This window comes from Arachis ipaensis, chromosome B10, assembly GCF_059453495.1.
Source record: "Arachis ipaensis isolate K30076 ecotype BB chromosome B10, ASM5945349v1, whole genome shotgun sequence".
NCBI lineage: Eukaryota > Viridiplantae > Streptophyta > Magnoliopsida > Fabales > Fabaceae > Arachis > Arachis ipaensis.
Window position 1 is genome coordinate 5138360 of NC_142435.1, and position 19376 is coordinate 5157735.

The window sequence follows — 19376 nt, forward strand, 5'->3', positions numbered from 1 at the left end:
TTTCCAACCTCGGCTTGGGGGCATGCTATTTTACATACCACAACATTATTCGTTTGAGACCAACAAGTTACCATCAGTTCTCTCCTATGCAATTAGTTTTTGGCCAGCAGCCAAATATTTTCTATTTAAGAATGTTCAGTTGTGCGATATATATTCCCATTACACCACTTTCTCGCACCAAAATGGGACCCTAAAGAAAATTTGGAATATATGTTAGATACGATTCTCCTTCTATAGTGAGGTATCTTGAGATACAAACCGGAGATGTATTTAAATCTTAATTTGCATATTGTTATTTTGATGAATCAAAATTTTTAACATTAGGGGGTAAGAATAAGCTTCCTAAAAAGGAAGAGTTGAAACCCATTTTGGCCCCTGAAATTTGGACCCGTCCTTAATTTCGACCCCCAAATTTTTAGTTACCTAATTAACACCCCAAAATATTGGATTGTGCCTCACGTTTGCCCTTGTAGTTATCTCTGTTAACAGAGAGCTGATGTGGCACGTTAAGTTGAAACGGTATGCATCTACATGGCACCCAACTTGCCAGAATGAATGTGTGATGAGTGAGATGTGGCAAAAGTTATTTTCACTCAATTTGACTCCTACATATATGTTAAAACCCTAATTTTCATGGACTCATATTGAATGAAAATAATTTTTACCACATCATTTACTCATCACACATCCATTCTAACAAGTTGGGTGCCACGTAAATGCACACCGTGTCAACTTAACGTGTCACATCAGCTCTCCGTTAATGGAGATAACTATAGGGGCAAACGTGAGGCACGATTCAATATTTGGGGGTATTAATTGGATAACTAAAAGTTTGGAGGTTGAAATTGAGGCCGGGTCCAAATTTCAGGGGTCAAAATGGGTTTCAACTCTAAAAAGGAACTTAATTGAAATGCATAATCCTTGATGCATTTAGATCCTCGATCAGAACAATGTGAACTAGAAGTTCAAAAGATTATACATTTGCAAAGAATAGCAAATGAATTGCCTGATACATTTTCTGATACGAAAAGGATTACTAAATCTTATATACCAGCTGAAAATGTTCCAATTCGAATTGATGTCCCAGTCGGACAAATGGCCACCGAAACAAATTCATGTCAGAAGCGTGGTAGGCCTGTCGGTTCCAAAGACAAAAGTCCTTGAAAAATAAAAGTAGTAAATACTATTACTGTTAAAAAAGATAAAGACAAAGTAAAGACACCTGCAGTTGTCCAAAACTCTGATAAAATTTTGACGCCAGAAGACGTTCAGGTAACTGAAAATTGTGAAAATGACGAGATCTTGATAAATACTTCTTTACAGGAGCAAAATGGGACCAAAATAAGGCAATTGTCAATGAAATATTTGCATATAATATGACATTAAATATCATGCATAAAAGTAAGGATCTTGAGCCAAGAACAGTCAAAGAATGTCGACAAAAGAATGATTGGCCAAAATAGGAAGAAGCTATGAAGGCTGAGTTAGACTCACTTGCAAAACGTGAAGTCTTTGGACCTGTAGTCCGTACACTAGAAAATGTAAAACCTGTTGGATACAGATGTGTATTTATGAGAAACTGAAATGAGTAAAATGAAGTTGTACGCTACAAAGCTAGACTTGTGGCACAAGATTTATTACAAATGCCCGGTATAGATTATGAAGAAACATATTTTCCAGTAGTGGATGCAATAACATTGCGTTATTTGGTCAGTTTATTTGCATACCATAAACTACATATGCATTTAATATGTGGTAACAACCTATTTATATGGATCATTAGATCGTGATATCTATATGAAATCCTTAAAGGTTTAAAGATATCTAAATCATCCAATGAATATTCACAGGGGTTATACTCAGTCAAATTGCAAAGATCTTTATATGGTTTAAACCAATCTGAACGAATGTGGTATAATCGTCTTACTGAGTGTCTGGCTAAAAACGGATTCAAGAATGATGATATCTGTCCATGTGTTTTCATAAAGAAATCCGCATCTTGATTCATTATAATTGCGGGGTAAGTATTATTTTGGTCCCTAACGTTGAGGGTGAGAATCGAAACCGTCTCTCATCTAATTTTCAATTTAGAATCGTCCTTAACGTTTTTTTTCGTATTAAAATCGTCCTTTTAATTTTTTTGGACAAAAATACCCTTCTCTGCTACTGGCACCTTTACCTCCACCACCGGCACCGACACCAATCCCAACACCAACAACACCAACACCAATACCACCAAGAATAACAACATGATCAACACAAATTCAACAAATCAAGGAATCAGGAATTCAACAAATCAACACAAATTCAACAAATTCAATAACTAAATCAACACAACCAGAAACAGAAAGTAGAAAATTCAACAAGAGAAGCAGAAGCACAAATTCAACGATGGAGAAGCAGAAGCAGAAAATTCAACAAGAAAGAAAAGCAGAAGCAAAAAATTCAAGCACAAAGCCAAATCAACCGAGAAGCACAAAGCCAAATCAGAAATTCAAAGCACAAAGAAGCATATGCAAGTGGCGTTGCAGGACCACCGGCAGCTCGTGGGCGACGGAACGACGGCGGCTGGGTAGATCGACGGTGGCAGGAGCATGTATGAACGGCGGCGACGCACTCGACGGCTGGGTAGATCGGCAGCTCGGGCTCCCCTTCCCGGCGACGCACTCCACGGTGGCGGCAGAAGCGGCTGGGTAGATCGGCGATGGCAGGAGCATGCATGAACGGTGGTGACGCACTCCACGGCTGGGTACATCGGCAGCTCGGACTCCCCTTCCCGGCGACGCACTCTACGGTGGCAGCAGAAGCGGCTGAGTAGATCGACAGTGGCAGGAGCATGCATGAACGGCGACGACACACTCCACGGCTGGGTAGATCGGCAGCTCGGGCTCTCCTTCCCGGCGACGCACTCTGTTTGTGGTTCTAGTGGCGGCTCGTGGGCGGATGGTAGCGGCGGCTATGGCGATGGCTTCCTCCCCTCCTTCCCGCGTTTCCTTCCCCCCTCCCCCCAACCCCAACAAAAACGCGTTTCCTTTGCCCCCTCCCCCAAAACGCGTTCTTTTTTTTATATATTTTTTTAAATTTATATTTTTTTATTAAAATAAAGGTAGTTTAGGAATAAAATTTAAAATTTTATTAAAAATGACGATTTTAATACGAAAAAAAACGTCAAGAACGATTCTAAATCGAAAATTAGATGAGGAACGGTTTCGATTATCACCCTCAACATTAGGGACCAAAACAATACTTACCCCTTATAATTGTTGTGTACATTGATGATTTAAATATCATTGGAACTCCTGGAGAGATTCCAACAATTATAAAAGCTCTAAAAGAAGAGTTTGAGATGAAAGATCTTGGAAAGACTAAATTCCTCCTTGGCCTGCAGATCGAGCATACAAAAAATGAGATATTTATTCATCAAACAACATACACAGAAAAGATCTTGAAGAGATTTTATATGGATAAGTCACATCTATTAGGTCTTTGGATGTGGAAAATGATCAACTCTGTCCTAACGAAGAAAATGAAGATATCCTTGATCCTGAAGTACCATATCTTATTGCCATTGGAACGCTAATGTATCTTACTAATAGTACACGACCTGACATATCATTTGCGATGAATTTACTAGCAATGTATAGTTCATTTCCAACCAGAAGACATTGGAATGGAATCAAACAAATTTTTCGATATCTTCAAGGAACCATAGATATGTGTTTGTTTTATCTATATGAATCTAAGTCACAATTAGTTGGCTATGCAGATGCTGGATACTTGTTAGATCCACATAAAGGAATATCTTAAACAGGATATCTATTCACATATGGTGATACAGCTATATCATGGAGGCCCACGAAACAGACGATAGCAGTAACATCTTCTAATCATACTGAAATACTAGCAATACATGAAGCAAGTCGCGAGTGTTTTTGGCTCAGGAGTTTGATCTAATATATTCTGTCATCATGTGTACTGATTGATCATAAGATAGCTCCAACTGTTCTGTTTGAAGATAATACAGCGTGTATTACTCAACTTAAGGGTGTATACATCAAAGGTGATAGAACAAATCATATTTCTTTCAAATTCTTTTTCACTCATGATCTTCAAAATCAAGAAACAATTGATATCCAACAGATCCTCTCAAGCGATAATCTGACAGATTTATTTACAAAGTCACTTCCAAAATCCTCCTTTAAAAGATTGGTACATCAGATTGGGATGCGTCGATTTCGAAATATTAAATATATGAATTATTTCTATTATAATAAGATAATAATATTGTTGAACATTAATATTAGAGTCTCTACTTATATCTCTTTATTTTATATTTATTTTTTCTGTTTTATTTATTTATTTTACAATAAGATGTACTTTTTTTATTATCTATAAACTTACATTCTTAAGTCATATAATTTGATGGCACCGATATCGTTTATCAATAATCTACATGATGAATTTGATAGACATCATAGTAGTTAGTTATTGATTATTTTATTTATTTTTTATTCATGCACATGTAAGAGTAGTAAATTATCTTTTTCAAGAGTAAAGATTAATTGAAATTATGTATGATATGATCGATTGTCCTTATTGTAGTCTATACCAAATAGATGCGATCTAGATATGTAGCTAGGTATGCATGATTTAGAATTTGTTATAGGTTTCATTTTAGATTTCCTTTAGCAAATGTCTATAATAATTTCAAATTAATTAACAGTACTATTGAATTTGATTATGGAGGCAAAGTTGGTGCTGGACTTGGATATGGGGAGGAGTGGTGCTTAACATTGGTGTGGTGTCAGGCACAATTCGAATCTAACGATTTCTTGAACTTAATTCAAAAAGCAAATTAACAGAGAAAACGGACCATCCGATTTCATGTAAAGTCAAAAAAAATTTTGATTATGGAGAAATCGCAAGGTCCGATTTATTTTATGTGAATTTCAGATCCTTCCTCCATGCAAAACGGACCCTCCGATTTGCTTCCAAAAACTTAAAAACAAAGAATTCGAAGGGTCCGATTTCTTAACACCAAATCTAAGCAAAAAGCTGTCCCACAAATTGGTGTAGCACCTCCATCGTTCATAACCCAGCACAACACCTTCACCTCTTCCATAACAAAAAAAAATCAACCTACGTTTGAGCAATATAAATAAATAAATAAATAAGTAAGAAGGAAACGTACAAACGAACCAAGAGGCACTTATTAGCATAAACTGAACATATTGATCTTTCATTTTAATGGGAGACATACCAGAACATATGAAGAAAAAAAAGGGACGAAATAGAAACTCATTAAGAGAATAAAGGTTGAAAAAGAATGCTGTGACAACACTGCATTAATTAGATTTATCATATTTGTATCTTAAATAATATATCTTTTTTGGAAAGAGATTCTTTCAGCCGAGATTGCACCAATTTATGTTTCTTAGTTTTATTCTAATATTTATTCTCTCTCCAACAATCCCATCAAAATGGTTTCAAAAATTTCTTTATTATTGGGCAACTGATTCTATGATGTAATAACAGCTTATGATCTCTCTAATTAAAAAGGCTGGAGAATTATTATGGTTCACTAGCTTAGCTACAGTTCTTGTTTTGGAATCGCTTATGTTCTAATAAATATCATACATTTCATCATAATATAATTATAATAAAAAATAAAAAAATATAAATAAACAATAAAAATACTAAACAATATGAATAATAGATATATTGGATATTCATTTCACTAGGTGTACAGATGATTATTTTAATATTAAAATTTAAATGGGTAATTTGGAGGTGTAGTGTGTTTTTATTTGATTGGTAGTTGTTTATATTGTTCAAGAAAGTTATTGATTACTTAGTATAACCTTAAAAAAATATTTAATAATAAAAAAATTAAACAAAAATAATCAAAATTTATCTTATAATAATTAATAAATATTAATACTAAAAAGATAAAAAATAGTCAAAATTTATTTTATTTAATATTTATTAATTATTGTTAGAATTAATAAATATTAAAAAAATAAATTTTAACTATTTTTAACTAATATATTTTGGTTACTAAATTTTTTTTATTGTCTGATAAACATTGATAAGAAAAGCTTTATCTTTCATTCATTTAAAACAATAAAGTTTTATATCTAAACAAAATACTTAACCAAGTTGTTATCACAATTTTTTAAAAAGTACCGCTAGAGAACCAACTAGGGTCCAGCCAACTTTTACCAACTTTCTAATGAATTGGATCTCGAAACTCGTCTTAACAAAGGTAAGTTGATATACATGGATATTTCTTCTGCTAAGTATTATGATGTTTCTTTTTCATACTAAATAGATATTTTTAATATATTTTTCGAATTTTTTGTATTACAAATGTGGATATTTCTATTTTTTAAGAATTATATGGTTTTTTTTAAATCCTATAGCTGGACATTTCTTTTGTTAAGCATTATGATTTTTTTTATATTAAATGGATTTTTTTTATATATTTTTACAATTGTTCAAAAACAGCCTATACTCCCCACTCTTTCTTTCTTGAACAACTCCTGAAGCTGAACTAAATTGTACTTTTCGTAAAACTGCACCACCTCCATCGGCATCGCAAGGTCACTCCTTCGAGTCCTGACACGAGCTTTGTTTCATCGACCACCACAATGAACTCGTCAAAGGTGGCCTTCAGCAGGAAAGAGCGCCGCCGCAACCTTTTACAAGATTGAGGTCGGGTCCACCTCATCGGTGCCGTCGATGACGAGATCGAGGTGGGAATTGTCGTCGAGGACAGAGAGCGGGATTCCGAGAGAACGTGCCAGTTCCTTAGTGCGTTTGAAGGTAGGGACACCGATGATGTTGGAGAGTTAACCAGTGGAGTGGAGATGACCGAGCTTGGCAACGACAAAGCGGCGGTGGAGCCGGTGCCGAGGCCGAGGACCATGCCGGACTTGACATACTCGACGGCTTTGTCGGCAGCGAACTTCTTAAGGTCGTCTTGCGTGAGAGCAGGGGTGGAGAGGGCTTGACGGTGAGGGAGAGAAGGTTTTTATAGTTTTTAATTAGGTTTACTTAATCAGTTTTTAATTATTTAAATTTTGAATTTAAAAAATTTAAAATTAATTATTAATAATTATAATTAATTGAGTTGTTCAATTCATGGGTGGTTACACACTTGGTTCCCTATACTTTTCCTTTTTCAAATCACGCGTCTCCTTCTCCTTCTCCTTCTTTGTTTTCTTCTTTGTTTCCTTCTCCTTCTCTTCTTCTTCTTCTTCCAAATTTACACACGCATGTTCTTCTTCTTCTTCCATTCTTCTCCTCCTCCTCCTTCTTCTTCTCTAATGTTGCGTCTTCTTCTTCTTTTTCTTTTTCGTTATCATCATCACCAATAACACAAATATTTCGCAAACATCTTTATTAGTTCTGATTTTCTCTATTGCTATCATTAAATAATTTTGGTTCATTTCTTAATTTATTTTGGTTCATTTGTGTGTTAATTGAGGTTCACTTGATACTGTTGATAAGTATTGACCAAATTTTTATTCATTAAGTAATTTCGATTTATTTCTTAGTTTAATTAAAGTTCATTTGGATCCAAAAATGAATTCGACGTGTTTTTGTTAATGATTGAGTCTTTTTGACAGTTTGTTCAAATTTGAACTAATTTCGATTAATTTGTATGCTAATTGAGGTTCACTTGATACTGCTGATAAATATTGACTAAATTTTTTATTTCTTAAATAATTTCGGTTCATTTCTTAATTTAATTGAGGCTCATTTGGATTCAAAAATGAATTTGATGTATTTTTGTTGATGATTGAATTTTTTTTACTGCTTGTTCAAATCTGAACTAATTGAATGGAATATAGTGGAATCTAATGCAACTGAATAAAGTGATAATGAATAATTTCATTTATCTTTGCAAAAAAATTTGGTCAATCTTATCAGCAATATCAAATGAATCTCAATTAACACAAACACATCAAATTCATTTATGGATCCAATGAATCTCAAATAAACCAAAAAATGAACCGAAATTACTTAAAGAATAAAAAATTTGGTCAATACTTATCAGCAGCATCAGGTGAACCTCAATTAATACACAAATGAACCGAAATAAACTAAAAAGTAAACCGAAATTATTTAATAATGGCACCAGAAAAAATCAGAATCAATAAAGATGTTAGCAACATATTGGTGTTGTTGGTGATAACGATAACATAAGAGGAGGAGAAAAAGAAGAAGAAGAGGAGGAGGAGGAGGAGGAGAAGCAGATGAAAAACATACGTGCACGAAGAAGAAGAAGAATGAAAGAAGAAGAACCTATAAGCACGAATTTAAAAGAAGGAGGAGGAGGAGGAGAAGAAAGAGAAGACGAAGACGAAAAAAGATATGTTTTGCGTTATTGAAATATGTGTATGTATATACTGGTATAATAAAAGTAATTTTTGTTGAGTTTAGACTAACTTAATTAGATTTAGTTGTAAAAAACATTTAGATGTGTAACTAAACTAAATTTAAAAATCATTCATATTTAGTTCGATAATGTTAGAAAAAAAAAAACAGTTAATTAATATTCGATTATGTCTTACAAGATTGATCTTGATTTGGTTATTAGAAAGAAATACGTGTCTAACTAACATTGACCATGTATGTGTCAAGTTCTTTTATTTTCTGATTGTTAATGATGCATAATTTCATCCATTTATTTGAAAGAATATCGAGGTTCGCATTTTCTAATTTTTCCCAAAAAAGAAGTATGATGAATCAATTTTGCTCATCAAATCATCGCTATAACATGTGAATGGAAATTCTATGGTTGCAATAAGTTGTCTATGCTGACTGATATATGATTTGGTATATATTTGACCGCATTATGTACAGAGATTGTGAACTGTATTCATTTATAATTAGTTTGCATAAAGATATATATATACGATAAAGCATGGACTAAATTTAGAAATGGATTATTATTTTATATGTAGTGGCGATAATAACTAGCTTTTTTGTTTTTCACAGGTAAAAATATATTTCATTAACGGAAATATTTGGTAATAAAAAAAAAATAACCAAAAACAATCATAACTTGTCTTATTTAACATTTATTAATTGTTATGATAATTAATTAATACTAAATAAGATAAATTTTTATTTTTTTTTGTCTACTTAACATTACCCTTTCATTAAAATAATGAATAATGAAACATAAGAGTCTAAGTCAGGATAAGGTAATGCAACGGTGGAGATCTTTCAAAGAAACACATTTGATGAATCATTTAATTGTTAATAACTAACTAATGTAAAATAATTTTGCATTGTTAATTTTTTTTTTCTTTAAAAAAGTGTCCAAATTGTTATTGTCAGATTTTGCCGCAAAATTTTAAATTTGGCGAATTTTTGTTTAAATTTTTTTTGATTTATTACTATTAAAAAATTTACTCTTAAATCTATCAGTAAAATCCGTCGTTAAATCTAACAATATTTGACGTATTTTTTGTTTGGTATAATTATTAATATATACTATATATATTAAGGAATAGAAATAATCATTCTCCGTTTGTACATTCACAAATCACTCAATTAAGGTATATAGAATTTAATTAAAAGGGTATTAATAATGGGGGGAAAAGAAACAGTGTTATTATATTGCAAAATGTTTAATTATTCTATGAACATATATATAGTCATATCGAAAAGACTATACAAAATCACAGCGCATGGAGTAGTATATATATATATTGACCAATGACCATATTCGCGTGTTGGTTGATTAACATATCATAGATGGAAAATTAATGCATTTTGGTATATATTCCAAAATGGTGGTTTGTCTCTTAAATATATATATGTTATGTAATGGAAAGCTATATATATATATAGCTCACTACTACATACTGTTTTCAAGAATCTAATCATAGCAAAGTAGAAAGGTGGTGTTTTTGTGGCGAACCTTGTGCGTTATGACTTGAACTACGGGAACCCTAAGTGCTCACATGAATGGGAGAGAGAACTACTCAATTTTCTTCTTCAACAATCACTTGGATTACCTTATTAATTATTTTACAAAACGATGACATATTAGTAATAATATTATTTAAAAAAGTGCTACTTTTTAGAAGATAATTAATTCTAGAATAATAGTGAAAACTACTGAATCGATAAATCAAAATATAATGCATGTAAGGTGCATTTAGTTTATATTTTTATTTTCAATATTTTTTATTTTTAAAATTTTGTAAAAAGTAGGGTGAACGCGGATCGGATCGGATCGGATCCAATATCCGCAATTTTTAGTTTGGATCCGATTCGATCCGCATATTGATATATCCGCAAAATACAAAAATATTTTTAAAAGTTTATTTTTTTTAAAAAATATCAATAAAATTCATTTTTTCTATTTTTTAAATATGTTTATTCTTAAAATAATATTAAACATACTTTTTTTAAATAGTAAATTAAAATAATAATATAATATATATGATAATTATTAGTTGAAATAAAACATAAAAAAATATTTACTTATTTATTTTTTTATTTTTGCAGATACGCAAATATGCAGATAGGATGTGCGGATACTTACACAAAATCCACCATCCGATCCAACTAATTAAGCTCAGGTAGGTGTTCACTCTTTCCAAATCCACCTAAATCTACATAAACATTATGAGTTAAATACACCATGTAAATGCAGAGTAGAAAATAGATGAAAAAAAATTAAAACAAAATACCTTTTTACAGTGTTCAAGTAATGGCCTTGCCAATGAGTAATAACTCAAATGACATAGTCTCCCTATACTTAATTAAAAGGTTACAGGTTCGAGTCTTCTATCTTTGTTAAAAAAAAAAAAGTAATGGCCTTGGATCTAAATCTAATGCAACATTATTATTCAGCTTCTTTAATTAAGGTATGTGCCTTTGCAATTTTATTTGATGATTGTTTCAGAAAACAGCTTAGAAGAATAATTCAATAGCTTCCCAAATTAGTGTTGAGATAGTAGAGCGCACTTTGTAATGAGGGATAGGATTAAAATCACACACACATGCATGAATATGGAGTCAACCTCATTGTCAAATCAATAATAATTTTTAACCAACTAATTTATTTTATAAGGGCCATGCAGGCCAGGAGAGGGTTGCATACATAATTAAATAGGAACTTCTTCTATTTCTATATAATATAAATTAAATTACATCTACCTTAATTCACTTATAACCTACCATTTTAACTCCTCGAATCAGCTGAAAATCTGAATTATTGAATAAAAAAAAATGTACATGCATGTGTATATGTATATGCTCAGTTCATAAATATAAAATTAGCACTTTGGTCTAAACAAGGTAAAGTAGGTTCAATTAATATTATTTTGGATATAGTACTATTTTAATTTCTTAATATTTGGACCAAATTTTAATTTAGTTTATAATATTTTAAATTTTATAATTTTTTTTTTAAATTTTAAATAGGTTTTGTGTTATGTTACCGTTAAATTTGACACTAATAACAATACTAGTTAAATCATATATTTTTCGATGTGTTGAAAAAATATAACCAAAATTTTATTGTAACACTTTTTCTCTTCAATTTATTTTTATGAAACTTCAAATCCTAACAATTAATTATCTAACGCTTCAAAATTAAAGAAAAAAATTTTATATTAATAATTATTAGTATATCGATTTCACTTACATACTGAAATTGAATACTATTGACTTTTCAATATGCAAATTATTTGTGTCAAATTTAATAATAGGACAATATTAAACCCGCTTAAATTTTTTTTTTTTTTGAATTGAATAGAATACTTAAAAATTTTTAAGATTAAAAAAGAACATTTAAAACGTTAAAGATCAAATTAAAATTAAGTGGAAATGTTTGGACTAAAATAATAATTTATCCTATTATATATTTTTCATGTTTATCACGTACACCTTTTAATTCTCAAGTTTCAAAATTCTGACTATATAGGGACCAGCATGGACCCAAGATTTAGTGGCATTGTGTGTGTCGTTTATGATTGAAAAACAACATATGCATTTTCATTGGCTAATTAAGGTATAGGCTATGGGCTAATTGATGCATCTAAAGAAAAATTCTAATAAGGTAGTGGATACCTACCACAAACATTATTGTTCATCAAAATCTAAATTAAAGTAGTAGTAGTCCGAATACATAAATCCGGTATTTATATTATCATGTTGCAACAATTCCTAACCCTATATATATAATAGGGTTCAGCAATTTAACTTGAATTCGTCTCACTTTAATTAGTTCATATGAAGAGCACATGGCTTGTTTTCTATCACCTTATTCAAAATTCAAAAAGCAATTAAAGAGTTAGTGTGGGACGACATAGTAGCGCACTAATAATTTGATGATAGAGCTTAATTAGTTAATTAAATAGTATATACTATATAGCTACTATAGTCTATAGACACATAAAAAAAAAATACTAATTACTATAATTTTTAAAATAAATTATGACACACCATGTACACAGAGAATAAAATAATTTTTTTACTGGATTAAATAAAATACAACATGTTATATAAAATAGTCATATCTGTAGTCACAAAAATAAAAAAACATAAATGTTAACAAAAATATTAATATTTATCTTATGAGTTCTGCTAGAAACCAACTAGGGTCCAGCCAACTTTTGTCAATTTTTTAATGGATCCAATTTCGAAACTCATCTTAACAAAGGTAAGTTGATATACATGGATGTTTCTTCTGCTAAACATTATAATGTTTCTTTTTCATATTAAATAGATGTTTTTAATGTATTTTTTGAATGACTGATGTGGATATTTCTATTTTTTTAAAAATTATATGATTTTTTTTAAATCCTATAACTGGACATTTCTTTTGTTAAGTATTAGGATTTTTTTTATATTAAATGGATATTTTTTTTATATATTTTTGCGATTGTTCAAAAACAGCCCGTGCTCCACCACTCCTTTTTCTTTGAACAACTCCTGAAACTGAACCAGATTGTACTTTTCGCAAAACTGCACCACCTCTATCGGCATCGCAAAATTGTTGGCAAATCCAAAACCAGCAGCACCACCAGGACCAGCCAAGTAACCGTGATTGTTGGCGAGCGACGACGGCACAAACTCCTCAGCCATGGGGTTCAACTTTGACAAAAGCTCCACTAAATCCCTCATCTCCCTCTTATAACTCTCACCACAGTTCTCCTCATTCCTTACCGCATTAATCCCAACATACCTATCATTGTTAACCACCATCTGTTGACCCTAGACACCGTTTCCATCAAACCCATTTCGAATCTGACCCACCTGAGCCTTGTAATTACCGTTAGGGACTAACACAACAGTATTTGCACCTCTATCTTGGTTGAATACACCGTTCAAATCACCACCACCACCGTTGACAGCACCTCCACTTCCGCCGCCGCTGTCGCCAGACCTTGCCTTTGATTTCTCCATCTCAGTGGTGTCTGATGAGACAACACTATTGTCCAATTTTTGACGGGAAGAACCGATTTATAAAAAAGCTTCCTCATTTTTCTCAGCTTTCAGGTTTATCAACTTTTGCTTCTTCGACGGCAAACTTTTTGAGAGAAAGAATATGTGTGTATTGTTGTTGGGAGTGTGCAGGTTATTATAGAAGAGAAGGAAAATATTTTTATAGTTTTTAATTAGGTTTAATTAATCAGTTTTTAATTATTTAAATTTTAAATTTAAAAAATTTAAAATTAATTATTAATAATTATAATTAATTGAGTTGTTGAATTCTTGATTGATTACGCACTTAGTTTCCTATATTTTTCCTTATCTTATATTTAAACTAACACTAATTAATTATAATTAATTATGTTCTTATCTAAAGTAGTGTGAGCCCCCAATGTTGGCGAATATAAAATCAAAGTCTACTTATCCTAAAACAAATTAGGCAACATGGGCTGGTAAATGAGCACCATTAATTATGATGAAACATGTTAAAAAGGAAGTTTATTAATGTCTGAATATTATTGGGTGTCTGACCTCTGACCAATATGAAACATGAAAAGACACACTACTAATTAACAATGGAAGCATGTATGTATGAATGTATATGTGGGACAAACTATTCGAAAGGATATGATCTGCATTGACCAGTTAGTGGAAAATCAGATAATCCTCGCTTTCATTCACACCATCGTTATCTCATCATATACATGATTACACCTACGAATTCATGAATATTGTTATTTATTTATATGTCAAATAATTTTGATTTCATTTGGTGATAGGGATGGACGACTTAGACTATATGCGTTTTTGTGTCTTCCTTATTTTTATGCTGATCATTGGAAACTGTTCCAAAATTTTAACATATACATATAATTAGGGGCATGTATGTATATCGATTGAAATTATAAACTAGATTGATATTGTTTCAAATTACTTAGAACTAGACGAGAAATAATTCATAGTTGATAACAAACTTATCCTATATCCAATATATAATTAAAGAGATTTTATATTCATTGAATAATGTATATCCGCTGGTTTTAGTCTTTTAGATCCTAAACTCTAAACGAATAAATAGAAACAAAAAATAATTCAATAATTGGAATCTAGTTACTAGCTAGCTAGATACTCTCCAAAGTGATGAAAACATTGTAGATCAAAGAATGTGACGAATTCAAAAGCCGACACTGTTAGTAGTCCAAAAATGAATCATAAAAAGGTCCCACCGAGATTTGAACTCGGGTTACTGGATTCAGAGTCCAATGTCCTGACCACTAGACCATGGGACCAGTTCTGTGTATGAATTCTACATATAATAATATATTAATTACTTTTTTAACCGAAGTAAAAATGTAAAATAATGGAAACTGTGTTTCTATTGGGCTGGGTCCGTATTTCTTTTGTTGGGCCTATGTTGAGACCCGGTCCATTAATGAGTCGGGTAGAAAATAAAAAACAAAGCGGATATTTGTCCCAAAAAAAAAAAAGCGGATCCGAAACAATATCAACGTTGAAGAACGAGTCCATAACCCCCGGTCAGGTTCCGTACAATTGAAGTGAAGGGAGGGAATCGCCTCCTCGCCGGCACACCGTAAACGTAGGTAGGTACCTATACACTCTACTCACTTCCCGACCCCCGTTCACGTTTTCTACCTAAAACTTACCCGGAAAATTTTTCACCGCCATTTTCCCGGAAAATTTATTCACTTTCTACTACTCTGCTTCTTACCGTTTGTATCCATCTCCTGCTTGTGGAAATTATTTCCCCCTTTTGTTAGTAGGGTTTGTAAACATTTTGATCTGAATGTCTTGGAGATTTTTAATGCAACAGTTTGATTTGAATTATTATTGGTTCTCGTTTGTTGACCTTCAATCTTGTTTTGGTACCGATTTTGTTTCGGATTTTTCAGGAGAGGGGCATTTTGGAGATTGAAAATGGGGCTTGATTGTGTGCACTGATGTCATTGTTCTGGATTGTGATTCGTCAACTTGCAGAGATCGAGGCAATGGTATTCTACTATTTCTCTCCTCTCACTCACATAACACACTTTTTTACCAGCTTTATTTGTTGATTGGTATTTTACTGTTATTTTCTTTTTTTGATGGGATTGGTGTTAACTGTTAAGGATCTTGTATTTGAGTTAATTTAGGAGCTCATGGTATTGTTTTTCTTTTTCTACATTCTAATTCTATTTGATTGTATATAGATTCTGAAAATTAGTTCAGATAATCAGATTTTGATATATTTTGTGCGTTAATTTCTCCTACAAAAAGGACTGTGTGAAGTATGTGGAGCCCATTAAAGTTTTTGTTTCATAAGTAATACTGTGTATGGACTGATTATAGAAAGTGTTATACACACTGCTTGGTAGTGAAAATGAAGTGGCAACAATATATGTGAGGGCAATGCAATCCTAATTATGTTGCCTTTGAAATCTTTTGTGTAAAGGCCGCATCAAAGAAGGTGATAACAAGAGAAGAGTGGGAGAAGAAGCTCAGTGATGTCAAGATTAGGAAAGAAGACATGAATAAGTTGGTAATGAATTTCCTTGTTACCGAGGGTTATGTTGAAGCTGCTGAGAAATTTCAAATGGAGTCTGGAACTGAACGTATCCTCTTTTAGTCTCCTGTTTTTTTTTTTCCTTCATTTTTGTTTTTTTATTTTGGTCTTGGTATGATCTCAGCTTCTCTATTGCCCTTTGTCTCTCCTTATTGATATGTATAGCAGATATAGATCTCGCAACCATAACTGATCGCATGGCTGTGAAGAAGGCAGTACAAAGTGGTAATGTTGAGGATGCAATTGAAAAAGTGAACGACTTGAATCCCGAGGTAAGCTTCTCACTACTACTAGTCTTTTGTTAATAGCATCCCATTTAATCGTATCATAGTCTCCTTTTGTTAGTGTGCCCGCATCATGCATGCAATATTCATATGCTCAATCTATTTATTGCTTCGCACCAATTAAGGGCATTGACACATTAAGTGATGTTGAAAATTCCCATGTTGAACATAAAATGATAGTGTTTGTCTTGTAAACTAAATGTGTTGTACTTCATTATTGGGGAAAAGGGGGCTGAGGAAGGGGGCAAACTGTTCAAATGGAACTTGGCATGGAACTCTTGTAGTTGGGTTTGTTTACAAGTTGATATTGCCTGCTCAATTATCCTCATTTTTGTATTCAAATTGTGTGAAGCCTGCCGTTCAAGTTATGTATTGTTTCTTGCTAATTCTACTTCTCTGCTTTTTCTGAACCTCATTCTTTAAATCCAACAGAGTGATTTTGTACTGATAGCACATATTCATTCATATGTACTAGATAATTAATATTAATTTTATGATACTTGAGCTCACTGCAGATACTAGATACAAATCCCCAATTATTTTTCCATCTTCAACAGCAACGGCTGATAGAACTAATCCGAAACGGGAAAGTAGAAGAAGCTCTAGAATTTGCTCAGGAGGAGCTTGCACCAAGGGGGGAGGAAAACGTAAATACCATCTGATGATATTTTGTATATTTATTTTACATATAATCTCTACTAGCTAGTGAAGTGTTTCTGGCACTTCCAGTAATGTGCTAGTTCTTCACACTGATGTTTTTACTCAGATTGCCTCTAGTTAGAAAAAAAGAAAAAGAAAAAAATACCAAAAATGGAAATGCATTGTTACAGTGGAAAATTGTGTAACTAGTTACACAGACTTGGTACTAACACTTTCTTAATTTGGATTCCCTTCAGCAAAGCTTTTTGGAAGAGTTGGAGAGGACAGTTGCATTGCTTGCCTTTGAAGATGTCTCTAACTGTCCTGTTGGAGAGCTTCTTGACATATCACAGCGGCTAAAGACAGCAAGTGAGGTGAATGCAGCCATACTTACAAGCCAAAGTCACGAAAAAGGTCTGTGTTTGCTACAAAATCTATTTATTGGCATATATAACTTGGGTATCTGTTTCTTGCTTTAAATTATAGTTTTGGAATATTAAATTATCTGAGGATTATATAATACCTTATGTTGGAGACTCAAACCTGACTAAAACGTTTAGGGGAAAAGGGAATTGGGCCACAATCACTCAACCAGTCCATGGGTAAATAAATAAACAATAAGATGGTGGGTTTTTAGAACTGAGTAGTAGAAAAAAAGTGGGTTTGTTTTATGGGGAAGTTGGTTATACTGAGTTGGGGGAAGCAGGAGATTATTCATACTTTTTGAGAATGGAATTTTGAGGTTGAAGAAATCCTCTATGCCCAGGAAACCCAAAGTAGTAGAGAGAAAGTGGGTTTGTTTTATGGGGTAGTTATCTTGGGGTCGGGGAAGTAGGAGATTATTCAGACGTTTTGGAGAATAGAATTTTGAGGTTGAAGAAATCCTCTATCCCCAGGATTTTTCTTTTCATTGGCATTGATAGTTTCTGCATTGTTCTTGTTGTTAATACAAAATCTAATATGCGTAGACTTAGGCTGGACTAGAGCTACTGCCTCAGTTTTGAACATATACTTTTCTCTTCCCTACTTGTAGTGTATATACCACTTATAACGGCATAATCTTCTAAGATGTCCATGATCGAGATACAATTTTTGTCAAATAGTAACTGTTGCATTATAAATTTGTCAATTTCAATAATAATAGATGTTTTGCCGGATTTGTCCCAATTAAACCAATGCTCCTTTGGAAAGCATGGACTGAGTTCTGATTATTTATGACTGAATATGAAAGATGGATTCAAAATTCTAGTTGGTAAATATCTTAATGTATTCCTAATTTCACAAATCTCAGTTCCAGTGGAATACTGAGAGGACTTATTGTTCATCATCTACTAGTTTCAATCATTTTGTAGTCTTTTGACTTCCTTTATAGGGGATGTCAACTGTTGGCAATCCATTTATATTATATGCGCTTTAGATCTGAACAGAAGATTTGGCTTACTTTCGCGGAATGTTGTGTTTGGAATCTGGATTCAACTTTGAACTTGAAGTGTGATTAAATTCACTTCAGATGAAGTGAATGGGGGGAGGACCATTACTGGTCTTTATCTGGAAAGATCGGCATCAAATATCCCTAAGTAACTGATATAATTGTGAACTTTTGCCAATTGGTCCTATGTTCCTTAATAGGGATTGTTGTATTTAAACAGTTGAAAACCCCCTAAGTTAGATTGCTGTACTATCATTCATTTAACTTTGATTTATTGAATCAGATCCAAAACTTCCAAGCTTGCTGAAGATGCTGATATGGGCCCAAAACCAGCTGAATGAGAAAGCAGCTTACCCTCGGATAAATGATCTATCCAAAGCTATATTAGAAGATCCTGCTGTCTGAATACTTGCCGCATTTTAGGTTTCGCATGGAGCTGTTATGGTCATTGCATTGAAAAATTATTGGTGTACTTGAAAGAGAAAGGTACTGTCATAATTGGTGTCCATTTCTCCTAGGTAATATATTCCAAGTGGTTTTACCCCATTGTACAAAGAGATTGTCAAACAGAAATCAATTCTTTCCATGAGATAACCGATTGTTTAGACATATATTCAGTTGTGCATTACGGGTAAAAAAAAAATGATTCTTTCCTATCAGGTTGAAAGGTGGTTAAGCTTTCAAAAAGAAAAAAGGGTGGTTAAAAAATGCAGCCTATCATAATTTCCAATTAGTGGGGACCGTTAGTCCATTACTATCTTCACATCCTTCTGTGTGCCTCATTAATGCAATATGTAATATTCCAGCATAAGCCAAAGGAAGTAAACGCGTGCCAGTTTTCACCAAGTAATAATTTTAACGTTGCTTTGCTTCTGAACCAGACAGCGCATCACAATTTACCTAGCCTAGTTTTTCCTCTTTTGTCTTGCTATGTGAACACTCTCGCTCTAGCTATATCTATTCTCTCTAACTCAATGGTAAAACTCAAACGCACAAAGTG

General features: G+C 32.6%; 1 protein-coding gene, 1 non-coding gene and 2 pseudogenes across 5 annotated transcripts; 1 reads left to right on the forward strand and 3 right to left on the reverse strand.

Moving 5' to 3' along the window:
* Positions 1-6497: 6497 nt before the first annotated feature.
* Positions 6498-9740, reverse strand: LOC148578997 (putative ribose-5-phosphate isomerase 3, chloroplastic pseudogene; annotated as a pseudogene).
* Positions 9741-12897: 3157 nt separating this feature from the next.
* Positions 12898-13494, reverse strand: LOC110268328 (uncharacterized; annotated as a pseudogene).
* A 1187-nt stretch (positions 13495-14681) lies between these two features.
* Positions 14682-14753, reverse strand: TRNAQ-CUG (transfer RNA glutamine (anticodon CUG)). The gene has a single exon. It is a non-coding gene; the product is annotated as a tRNA-Gln (tRNA).
* A 199-nt stretch (positions 14754-14952) lies between these two features.
* Positions 14953-18987, forward strand: LOC107623787 (protein GID8 homolog). 4 transcript variants are annotated; one of them, XM_016326161.3, is made up of 7 exons: positions 14953-15065; positions 15375-15473; positions 15914-16073; positions 16190-16296; positions 16824-16955; positions 17205-17361; positions 18660-18987. In XM_016326161.3, exons 2-7 carry the CDS (start codon positions 15423-15425, stop codon positions 18779-18781), a joined length of 729 nt encoding a protein of 242 aa, XP_016181647.1. In that variant the 5' UTR covers positions 14953-15065; positions 15375-15422; the 3' UTR covers positions 18782-18987. The 4 variants fall into 4 exon arrangements, with proteins under 4 accessions (XP_016181647.1, XP_088360173.1, XP_016181648.1 ...); XM_088504047.1 differs by having other exon boundaries at positions 14954-15061; XM_016326162.3 differs by having other exon boundaries at positions 15026-15246.
* The last annotated feature ends 389 nt before the right edge of the window (positions 18988-19376 follow it).